The 12,303-nt window shown below is 29.7% G+C and overlaps 1 protein-coding gene across 3 annotated transcripts in view; it reads right to left on the bottom strand.

Annotated features, from left to right (window-relative positions):
* The window catches only part of LManII (Lysosomal alpha-mannosidase II), a 93,552-nt gene that overhangs the window by 47,141 nt on the left and 34,108 nt on the right, over positions 1 to 12,303 (bottom strand). For 2 of the 3 annotated variants that reach the window (XM_075360557.1, XM_075360560.1), the window contains exons 5-6: positions 11,597 to 11,805; positions 7,980 to 8,116 (exon numbers count right to left, since the gene is read on the bottom strand). In XM_075360557.1, the coding sequence (XP_075216672.1) occupies positions 7,980 to 8,116; positions 11,597 to 11,805 (346 nt within the window). Of the gene's footprint in view, positions 1 to 948; positions 1,083 to 7,979; positions 8,117 to 11,596; positions 11,806 to 12,303 lie in introns of all 3 variants that reach the window. The other variant, XM_075360559.1, reaches the window with a different exon arrangement.

Here is a 12,303-nt window from a genome sequence, read left to right on the forward strand (position 1 = left end):
GAACATCGAGGTTCAAAATAGTGTCAATTCCAATTTTTCTTTACCTAAATAATTTCTATTTACTCTTTTATTATTCAATGCATAAAACTAAATCATTTGTTTATAATTAAATTATTTATTTTATTTAAAATAATTTCCTTTTTAAAGTACTTAAAAGTTGAGATTCTTGCATCTATTTAGTAATAAATAATAAGTGTAAGAAAGGTCAATATAATATGGCACTAACATGCTGAAATAATTGAAGAAAAGGAAATAGCACTGGTCACAAAAAAAAAAAACATAAAAAATTCCTCATGTGTATTAATAACAACAAAAGTTTGGTGAAAACATATTAAAATTATTGATACTGAAGACTGAAAATCATAATATGCTACACAGACACATGCAAGACAGAAAACATCTTTTTAAAAACTAATCATTCTGCTTTGACAAATTTCAGCAAGCCCCATCCTAAAATACATAAAGATTTAAAGTAAAGATTGATTAATAGTGACTGGTAGAAACCAGTTTTAATAGTTTCCATACTAAAAGGAGAACGTCAGACAATTTGATACTGTAACCCAAACATAGAACACTAATGCCCCATTCTAAATTGAAAAATACAAGCTTGTTGTTAGATGTGTTAATAATGACCATAACAACATAATTAAATTTAAAAAAAATGTATTTTTAAAGAAAAAAGACAGCATGCTGTAAAAAATGGACTTATTTTTTTGGAATTATAAGAATCTTTGAGATGAAGAAACAACTAGCATGTAAGTAAAAATAAAGCAATAAAGAAAACACATTTCTGTATCAAGAAATTTATATATATATATATATATATATATATATATATATATATATATTAGAATATCATGCATATGAAATTAAATTTGAGTAGTTGAATTTTTAAAGATGGAATTTAATGAAATTTGAGGCTACATAACTCGTGCTTATTACTGATACCTTATTAACTTATCCATATTTTTATACCATACACCAGCTTGTTGGTACTGAAAATCTTCTCCCATAGTTACAATAATTTGGTTACTGGAATAAAACTTGCTTTGATTTTTCATATATTGAAGAAAATCATTAACCTGCAATGTTAATTTGATTTATAAAACTCCTATTCATAATTAAAACCTAATCATTCGCGTTATTTAGAAAAAAATTATGTGATCAGTTTATTATTCACTTTTGATTCATATCAAAAGTGAGTGGGGAAAGAAGGATTATGATCAGTGGATTACTGCCATCTGCAAAGAGATTTGGGGTGTATATTTTGTAAATGATAATCAACTCTATTTTTCTATTTATTGCAAGCATACAATACAGGGTTATCATAAAAAAAACAGGGGTTTTACTTGATAGATCAAGACATGAGGAATATTTTGAAAAATGATATTGGTAGGACTGAAAGCCTTCACCTGAAAAGTATATCTAGCCACTATTTTAACCACTGCACTGTTTTTTGTTGCTGAGGTATGTTTTTTTGTTTACTGTGATTTCTATTCAAGTAAAAGCAGTGTGCTTTATGACATGTTGAATGGAAGTTAGTAATTTAGTTCAACGAATACTTTGACTTACATATTAAAAGGAGCTGTTACATAAAAAGAACATACGATGCTACTTCAATTAGTTCAAAGAAAGAGAAAATGTTCTCAAACAGAATTTGCTCAGTTCATAAATATCAGAAGAAAGGGTTTAATGAATTAGAAACCTGCAACCAGAGGTTCTAATAACTTCATTTATTGTCAAAGCCTTGAGTTACAAATTCCAAAAATAACCATTCATAATATTCTATGTAAAAGGCAATGTCAAAGACCATGTAAAAGGTAAAAATATGTCATAGTAACATGTATGTATACAAAGTTCAACTACTACAAGAAGTAAAATGATCTCATACAGAAAATATTTTCAGTTGTTATTGAAATATTAAACAAAACTGGTGATAATGAATCATTTTTAAATGGGTAATTTTTACGGATGTGTTAATAGATACAACTCACTAATATGGGGATCTGAAAACTGAAATGTAATTTTTAAGAAAGCATGCAACAACCCTAAAGTTAATGTATGGTGTGGTTTAATGTTAAATTTTACAACTGGGCCTTTTTTCTTGGCTGAAAAGACAATGAAAATATTCATCTTGATGTGTTAAATGGCTGTCGCTTTCCTCAATCAAATGAAATCAAAAATGAATTTATTTCCAAAAAGATGGTGCACCCGTGGACTTTAATTGATTTATTAGCAAAACTTTGAATGAAAAATTTACAGATAGGTGGATAAACTGAGAAGGCACTATATTCTTGTCTCCAAGAAGCCCAGATCTAACCACTGCAATTTTTTTTGTGGGGATACTTTAGATCTAAATCATTGAAAGGAAAGAATTATGGAAATAATTTCAATCATAACAGAAGGTATGTTACATTGTGTGGACTAGAATTGAATTTCAATTGGGCATTTTCTGAAGAATGAAATGTGCACAAATTTATTGATTATAAAACAAAATTACTTGAGATGTTGAATTTTATAAATAACTAGTAGACCTGTCGCGGCTTCGCCCGCTCTATATGGTTACTTGCGTTTCCCGTTGTGATCAGGGATGTTTAACCAGTAAAGGCTTGCTTCACTTTTTTTTTACCTCCAGGACCATCGTTAAGTATTACTTCAGAGGATGAGAGGAATGACAATTTTTGTTGCATGTGAAAATGCCATGCCTGACGGGATTCGAACCCAGGACCCCCGGATGAAAGACCGAGACGCTACTACTCCTATTTAGACAGTTATTTAACAATCTATATCTCTCGATATCATCTATATCAATAGTTGTCTATGTCAATATCGACTTCCTTAGACATTTATTATACGATTAATTTTTTCTAAATAACTCACCCCGTCAAAAAGATTATCTATCATTCATCTCATTTTCTGAAGCAATACCAAACGGTGGTCCCGGTGGTAAAAAAACAGGAAAAAATATCTCAACCCCAGCGCCACCTAGCGGGTCCATATTTCTCCAAAATATTTCTTTTCACGTAACTAATATATATGTTCTGAATATGATCCAAATCGGACAATAAATACAATTTTTCAAAATATCTCGACCCAGCGCTATCTGGCGAGTCCAAACTAATTCAAAAACCTTCGTCGGCGTATGCACAACTCACCAAAGTTTCATCACAATTGGATTAACGGTTTAGGAAGGCATAAGAGACATACATACAGACAAACATTCATTTTTTGTATATATAGATGTAACTATAAATATTTTTGTTTAATTCATACCTTAAACCCCATTATTCTTTTATAGGTTTTGTAACTTAATTATTTACATCACAATCATTTAATCATATTAACATATTGTGAATTTTATGATTACATAAAATTCTGTGACATTACTTCAGATTAAATTTAAAATTAAGTGACATCAAGTATACAAACAAGTACTTAGTTAACATTAAGTAGTCTGAATTGCATTTTTTTTCTTAATTACTAATTAGAAATTACCAACATAATTTACATATTAGCTTCTTTTATATCAACTTCTTAATCTTATGTATTAAAGTTTATAATAATTAGAAGCTTTTTTGCAGTAATTATAAGCTTTTTTTATTCTTTATAAAGTCAGTAACTTCAGGTAACTGAATATTTTGAGTAAGTAAGGTAACTTTGTACTAAGTATCCTTACAATAATAAAGCTATTGTTCTTTAATGACTATCTAAACAGATTATTTCAACTTATTTTTTTTAACCTAATTCATTAACTATTTAGTTAAGATATCATCAGTGAATAGTGTCACTATTTTACCTTTATCATCAACCAGAATATTACTGGTATTTTTTTGTCAGCAAAAACACATTAGGAATGTGTTTTAAAAGCATATCAGATTTAAATACTATCTGTTCCTTTAGTATACTGTTGTGCATTTGTATATTAATTAATATTAATATATAGTTATTTATTGTGCATCCATAGATTACTTAGAATATTGGTAATGGTGGTAGAGTTGGATATTAAGTTGGTTGATAAATGTTGGCTCTATTTTTTATAATCCTATGTAGAAAATTATTAAGCTAAAACAATTTAATTTATAAATTACAGGGGCATTTTGTCTGTTGGTAATTACATTTTGCATGAGAGATGTTTTGTGCACTCTTTTTTGTTCTAAGTATGCAAAGGTTCAAAGAAAATAGACAAATTAATAAAAATTGGGTATAGTCTAGTTTTCAGAATAAATACATAATATTATAACTCTAAACATTTACTGATATGCATATTTACTACGTTTTCATAAATAACTGGTCATAAAAAGAACAGAAAGTGTAGCTTTTATTTGTATATTGTAAGAAAAGATGAAAGACTACGTTTATTTTCAATTTTTAATTTTTACATGGAAGAAGCAATAGATTTACTGAAGATCAGTAAAAAAATGAAAACAATATAATCTAATATTTATGGCTTAGGTAAATAAAGTGGCTTAAAAAAGGAAAATAATATAATGTAATATTTAAGGTTTAGGTAAATAAAGTGGGTTCAAACTTTTGTAAAATGCACCTAAAAAGTTTATATAAATTTAAAATATTCAATTTTTGTCCTCTTTATAACAGAGTTTTCCAAAAAAGGATATACTTTATTCTATACAAAGAATTTATTTGTAATATGCTATGATTACAGTAAACATATTTTGCTTCTAAACTGTATTAAATTGAATACAGGGTTTCTAAATCTTATGTCAAGGCGCTTTCAGTTATTTTTGGGTCTATATTGAGTGATTCAAGGTGCTGTTACTGGCACTATTCACCCTGCTCTCACTGACATTATCGCAGGAGATTTTTCCTTCTGAGCTTGAAAGAAATGTAAACAAGATATGGTTATTATATTTTTTACATTTTATTTTTTTTTTAACTATTAAAGGTATGTTGTCTGTTCATTTAGTACATTACTACAGTGTGTTAGTATATTATAAAATGTTTAAATATGCTTAAGGTGAATCCTTTTTTCAATACAGAATAAGAAGGTTGTTGAAATGTTGGTAAATTTTTGATTTGCAGATATGAGATAGTTGGCAGATTTTTTACTCATGGTGCTTTGGAAGGCTTTCAAGTGTTACATTTTTTGTAACTTTGTTTAAAGTAGTGTTCCATTTGAATTACATAGAATATTATGCACTGGTAACAGTTCAGTTTAAAAATTCCAAGGAATTTTGGGTTTGATATTTAGTGATAGTATTCTGTCTTTTATTTTTCTGTATATTTTATTTTATTTAAGTCTATTTTATTTATTTATTTATATTTATTTTATTTTTCTGGACAAGGGAAGCAATTTTAGGCCTCAGATTAATAGTAGAAGGAAGATTAAAGAAAAACAAACCAACATACTTGGCATTTATAGACCTAGAAAAGGCATTTGATAACGTAGACTGGAATAAAATGTTCAGCATTTAAAAAAAATTGGTTCAAATACAGAGAAATACAAAAAAAGGTTCAAATAGAGAGATAAAAATTGCTAACATTTACAGGAACAAAACAACAACAGTAATAATTGAAGAACATAAGAAAGAAGGCGTAATAAGAAAGAGAGTCCGACAAGGATGTTCCCTATCCCCATTACTTTTTAATGTTTACATAGAACTAGCAGCTAATGATATTAAAGAACAATTTAGATTCGGAGTAACAGTAGTAGGTGAAAAGATAAAAATGATACGATTTGCTGATGATATAGTAATTTTAGCTGAGAGTAAAAGGGATTTAGAAGAAACAATGAATGGCATGGAAGAAGTCCTACGCAAGAACTACTGCATGAAAATAAATAAGAACAAAACGAAAGTAATGAAATGTAGTAGAAATAACAAAGATGGACCACTGAATGTGAAAATAGGAGGAGAAAAGATTATGGAAGTAGAGGAATTTTGTTAATTGGGAAGTAGAATTACTAAAGATGGACAAAGCAGGAGCGATATAAAATGCTGAATAGTACAAGCAAAATGAGCCTTCAGTCAGAAATATAATTTGTTTACATCAAAAATTAACTTAAATGTCAGGAAAAGATTGTTGAAAGTATATGTTTGGAGCGTTGCTTTATATGGAAGTGAAACTTGAACAATTGGAGTACCTGAAAAGAAAAGATTAGAAACTTTAAAAATGTGGTGCTATAGGAGAATGTTAAAAATCAGATGGGTGGATAAAGTGACAAATCAAGAGGTGTTACGGCAATAGATGAAGAAAGAAGCATTTGGAAAAATATAGCTAAAAGAAGAGACAGACTTATAGGCCACATATTAAGGCATCCTGGAATAGTCGCTTTAATAGTGGAGGGACAGGTAGAAGGAAAAAATCGTGCAGGCATGCAACGTTTGGAATATGTAAAACAAATTGTTAGGGATGTAGGTTGTAGGGGGTATACCGAAATGAAACGACTAGCACTAGATAGGGAATCTTGGAGAACTGCATCAAATCAGTCAAATGTCTGAAGACAAAAGAAAAATTTTTCTGTATTTATTAGTATTAGTGAACACATTTCTGAACTAATATTCATTAACTAACTAATATTAATTAGTATTAGTATTTTTACTGAAATAGTATTATTTGTATTATCAGTATTTTTTATTAGTATTTTTTTTTTGAAATCCACAAAACACTGAAAAATAATATCCTGATATGTTTTGTGAGCTGTAGGAAGAGAACAAACACACCAATCACTGAAAATGACCACATACATGAATGCTTAAAGAATTAAGACCTATGTTTTAATAATTCTGCAATTTAATTAATTTGGTTCGATTTTTTTTGTCTAAAACGTTGGTAGTGCTAAATAGTTTTCATTATTAACCATCATGGGCAAAACATATCAAATATTACATCTCATTGGTATCTTGAAAGGTACATGAGTTATATGTAAAAACTATTTGATTGAATCAAAAATCTTCCATTTATGAATTTGGAAGAAATTTCTGTCATTTTTTTGTTGATTTTAATTACTATACTTGATGAGAATTGTTTATAAGCTGGTGAAACTATCTTTAAAGAAATCTACGTTGACGTAATGTAAAATTAAACTGAATTAATTCTTCTTTCCAATTTGAAGATACTTTATCATAATATGTTTAAATATAAATAAGTTGTAAAACAAATTGTTAAAATTTTATTGGAAACATCATTAGTAAAAATCAGATTACAGTATTAGTCACTGATTCGGAAAAATAATGTTAACAAATATTGATGTGAGTAGAATAATATTTGTAGTGAAAGTTTCAAAAATCCCTGTTTTTTTTTTTTTTTTACTGATTTATTTTACTATTCTGTTTTTATCTATCACTGATACTATTATTTATCAATAAATTCTGAACAAATATTTTTAAAAAGTCTATTTTTTTATGTTAAAATTAAATTAATTCATTTCCTTCTTTTAGAAAGAAGGAAATTAATAAATAAATAAATTTGATATTGCTCTGTTAAAAAAAAAATCTGTTAATGTAGTAAACATAATTGGTTCATTTTTATATTTTGGCAATGTATTTTAGTTATTTTTTTATACTTTTTTGTTAAAATAAGTTAATAAATATTAGTTCAGTAGATACTGAAAATAAGAGAAAAATAATATTTTAAAATTAGAAAATTTTGTTCACAAATTTTCAGCACTTTTATAAAAAAGAATATAATTTTCAATGAAATATGAAATACATATTAATAATAATTAAAGAAATAAATCAAGACAGCAAAGAAAACATACATAAATATAAACTTAATTAATGTTTAGTAAATTAAAAATAAAATATTTTCCTAATTATAAATACTATTCAACAACTGAAGAGTAAATGTATTAAAAATGAAATAAATAATAACTGATAAGCTTGAAAAACAAATTAGTATGATAATATATTTAAAACAAAACAACAAATTTCATACCGACTTATGATATAATATTTTAATTAAATGTAATATTAAAATTAAGAAAATAGCTTTGCGAAAAAATGTTTTATGCATTTACTTACCCTGGAGTCAAGGTTATAAGCAAAAGAATTCTTATCATCAATAATTGGTTCATCATCACATAGGATATCAAAACAGAAACCTGGTGGAGGGCTGTATGTGTTGTATAAAATACCTGTGAATATATCAGCAGACAATCCTGTAATGATAAAAATGCTTTATTTTTATTATTATAATCCTGAACATGCTACATATACATTTTATTAAGTAAGATGAGGTGGATGAAACCATACATGAAAAGATGACAAAACCTTTTACAAGAAGCCTTTTTACAATAAAACCAGATTAGCTCATGTAGAAGCTAATATGCTAATGACTACACTAATTGATAAGCTAATGATAATGTTGTGTATTTCAGTTAAAAAAGGATATTGAGAGATAGCACATAAAAGAATTTCTTATAAATACAATTTATTATTCTTAAGTAAATTATACAAAATAGCAATTCAAATTAAATACAAAATTAATTTAATAATAATTAAATAATAAATGCCAAATTACTAAAAACCTTAAAATAACTAATAGAAATTATTATTGAATTAACAGTAAGATAACAATAGAAAAATCAACGATTCACTCAATGCAAGTATCACTTTTATTTTTTATAAAAGAATTGCCTTACACTTTATAAATGAAGAGAGTAATGTCGCTTTCACTCCTGCCCACAAATAACTCACCAAACAGCTACTCTTTTCAACCACTGTCTAAAATTGAATACTCATGACGCACTCTTCACTCATTTGTCAAACACTACTCGGCACTCTGTAATCACTTTTACTGCACACTGAACAGATCTTAAACTTGTCCTCCACTGGTCCCTGCCAGTATTTATACCTCTTGACCTGCATTACCAGTAGCCGACTAATCCTCTTGATCATTCAAGCATAATAATTTGTATTGTTCACATCTTCTATGCTTTTGTATAAGTCCTTTCTAGAAAAAAATCCCTTGACATTTCTTCTAGATTCTTCTTCTTCATTTTCTCTCTTTCTTCCTTCTGGAAGCTGCTGTACCGATTATGATATGTTTCTTAGGAATATATGTATAAATACATATACAAACATGTACAAAATTTTTATTGTATTGATAATAATAAATTAACCATTTACGTAGATTAGTAAAACAGAACTCACTGAAGGAGAAACATTTTTTAGTTTTGTTTTTTTATTATTGATGTTATTATTTAATTATTGTATGCTTTTTTTATACTGAGGTTGGGAATCCTATTATGGACACTTGGCATCACTTAGCATCAAGGTATCACTGACTCTCTTCCTTTCCTAGCATCTATTTGGGCTCATAATTTCAAAATTACAACAATGGCCCATCCTGACCCTACAGGGAAAGACACCCACCTTGTGATGATCCCGGTTGTCACAATACCCCATCTGTTCATAGCCATAATGGACGTTAGCGAAGATCATCTTCTAGACCCTCAATACCTAATTACATACTTCAGTCATCAGTACAGACTGTATTAAGATGGCATTGATGTAAATGCTTCGAAAGACGTTGGTATTAAAGTCCAAGTCCATTGGTGTTAAAACCCATCAACAAACAAAAGATATTTTTCAAACTCACAAACAAAATCAAAAAACTGATAACCAATAAAAATTTACAAATTGAGCTATAACAAAACATTAAGCTCATACCTCAAAAACTGTTTGCAACATCACAATTGTGATCTTCTATGCTAAAGCAACCAAAATTACCAAGCACTACAAACAAAAAAAAAACAACTGAATACAATTACTGAATGTACCTACTCTGGTGGAAAAGCACCCAAATGTTCCTAGCCACCCAGGCTACTATTCTACAATTAACACCTTCTGCAGTCCTTTGAGTGCCAAAAACCTTAAAAATCTTACAACAATGCACCACTCATCTCTAAGTCCAGTTAGTCTGCAGATTCAGACCCAAATCAGTACTTTCAAGCTCTCTTCTGACATCCTCTACACGCCTAAACTCATATTTTGTGCAGATGTACAGCACATGATATGCATCATCAGATAATCATTGAGAACACTGTCCCAAGTCAATCAAACTAAATCAAATCAGCCTGTCCTGAAATGAACTGAGTCACATGCCAGTTTGAGGAGATCCATGAGGCGACTCTGGAAAGAGGCTGTGCATATACTGCCCATCTGCCAGTTCGACTGCTTGCTAGCTCTCGACCGAAGTGAACATTATTTTTTTGAGATCCTCAGGCATGAATCTGACTATTTTCAGCTTGGTCACCATGTGTTCCTCTCTGAGATGAATTTCAGACATTCAAAAAATACACGGTATGCAGTTTCCTCGACGTCCTTGCAACTGGGGCAGATATTTAAGTGGTCCAGTCCAAATCTGAATAAGTATGCCCTGAACCCCTTCTCTGCCCAGATAACAAACAAATTGCTCAGATCATAGTTCATGTCACCATGTCTCCAAGACATCCATTTGGTTACATCACTGATTAGTTGGTGAGTACAGTGTCCTTTTCCTGCGTCATTCCAGCATCACTGCCATTCTTCAATGTGGGCTGCCCTGACCTGCAAAGCCTCATGGTACCAGTCTTTGGGTGATCTGTCCACTTCCCAGTCTTTTTCTCACAATAATAAGCAAGTCAATGGGCATCTAACGCACCAGAACCTCAGCTGTACCCTTGGAAACTGTCCTGGCCAACCTTAATTCTCTCCTTCTGGACAAGCACTGTGACAAAGGCAGACGTCAAATTGATATAGCCAAACTCGTGTGACCTCTTATCCCCCTTTGATGGTCACAAGTTGAAATCCCTCTGGTCGAGCATTAAGCACGGCCTACAGGTCAGTTCTGAATCATCAACTATACGTCATGTAAACTGCAGATTACAGATCCGCGTCTATCTGGAGGTCACTGATCCTCAACGCCGACGTAATGTCCTTTAGAGCAGCCGAGGTAGCTTTTCTGCAGTTGTCTGTTTCCTCTTTCCCTCTTGATTTCTGATCTCCAGGTTCTTTCAAGACGCTTTGTGTATAGACAATATCTAAGCTGAAAAACCAGCGTTGGCCACACCGGACTTAACTACCTGAAAAAGCTCAGCATATGTGGCCTTTCCTATGACCCTTGAAGTCTAAGATTTCAGCCCGTCAGAAGGCCTGGCTTCAATGTGAAGCACAGGGGGAGATTTCTCTCCTGATATTTATATGCTATATGAAAAACAATAATAGATATTTTACTGAAATAATGTTATTAAGATTTACATTATTCCTCTACTGTCAAAATTGTATTTTTAATTCTATAATATAAAGCACCTAGTATAGAATATTAATTCAAGACCTATCTTACCTTAATTTTGTCATGAAAGTTCTTTTGCGGAATACCGCTCCTCAGTGATGATTGAATTAAATTGCACATTAAAAGTTAAAAATATTAAAATAAACTCTGTAAATTGTGTAATGTTTATTAAATTACTGTAATCTTAAAATGAAAATTACATATTAATTTATTATGTTTTTTAATTATTAATTATTAATTAATAAATTGTTTTTTTTTTTTTTTTTTATCTAGAGAAAAAATGTTCTTAGGAAGGTCAGATTAAGTAAAGGTAACTTAATAATATAAACATCCCCTAATATTTAACTATTCCATATAAAATCACCTAAGTTATGAGGACTTCCTTGCCAAAGCATTTCAGTTCTTTTTTGTGTAAAACGATTTTGTTTGTCTTGATAATCAATACGACCAAGAAATAATCCATCAAATCCAAGTCGAGCCATTATTGAGGCAGTTTCTCTTGAATGACCAAATGGATCAATTTGCCAGCCAATTCTGGGTCTACCGCAACGACCAAAAGAATCATTCAGTTTCCTGAAAAAAAGACCATCATTATATTGCAGCCAGATTAACTTAAAAATGATAGTAATTACAGGAAATATTACTGTGAATAATTTGAATTCACAGGAAGCCAATCCTAATATTTTTTTAACAATTCAAACTTAAAAGTAAGTTTATTTCAAAAAACAGTAATACAAACATCAAACAATAATTTTGTATAAGCTAATTAAAATTCTTTTTTTAATTTCTGGAATATCACTCCACCTGCAAAATTCTTCAAAATGATGTTTTAATTAATTCTCATTCAGCAATGCAATCTGTCATGTCTGCCCATTATTCTATCAGGTAGTTTGTTGTTGAGCTTGGAGGCTCAGGCAAGCATTAAGTGTCATTTGGGACCATTCATGTTCACACTGATAAATTTTAGTAATGAGAGTGTGAAAAGCTGGAAAGATATTATTTTTTAGAGAAAGGTTTTGTTTTCAGTTAAAATGTAGATCTTTTCTAAAACAATGGTCAAACTAAATGATT

This window comes from Lycorma delicatula, chromosome 3 (genome assembly GCF_047948215.1).
Source record: "Lycorma delicatula isolate Av1 chromosome 3, ASM4794821v1, whole genome shotgun sequence".
NCBI classification, from domain to species: domain Eukaryota; kingdom Metazoa; phylum Arthropoda; class Insecta; order Hemiptera; family Fulgoridae; genus Lycorma; species Lycorma delicatula.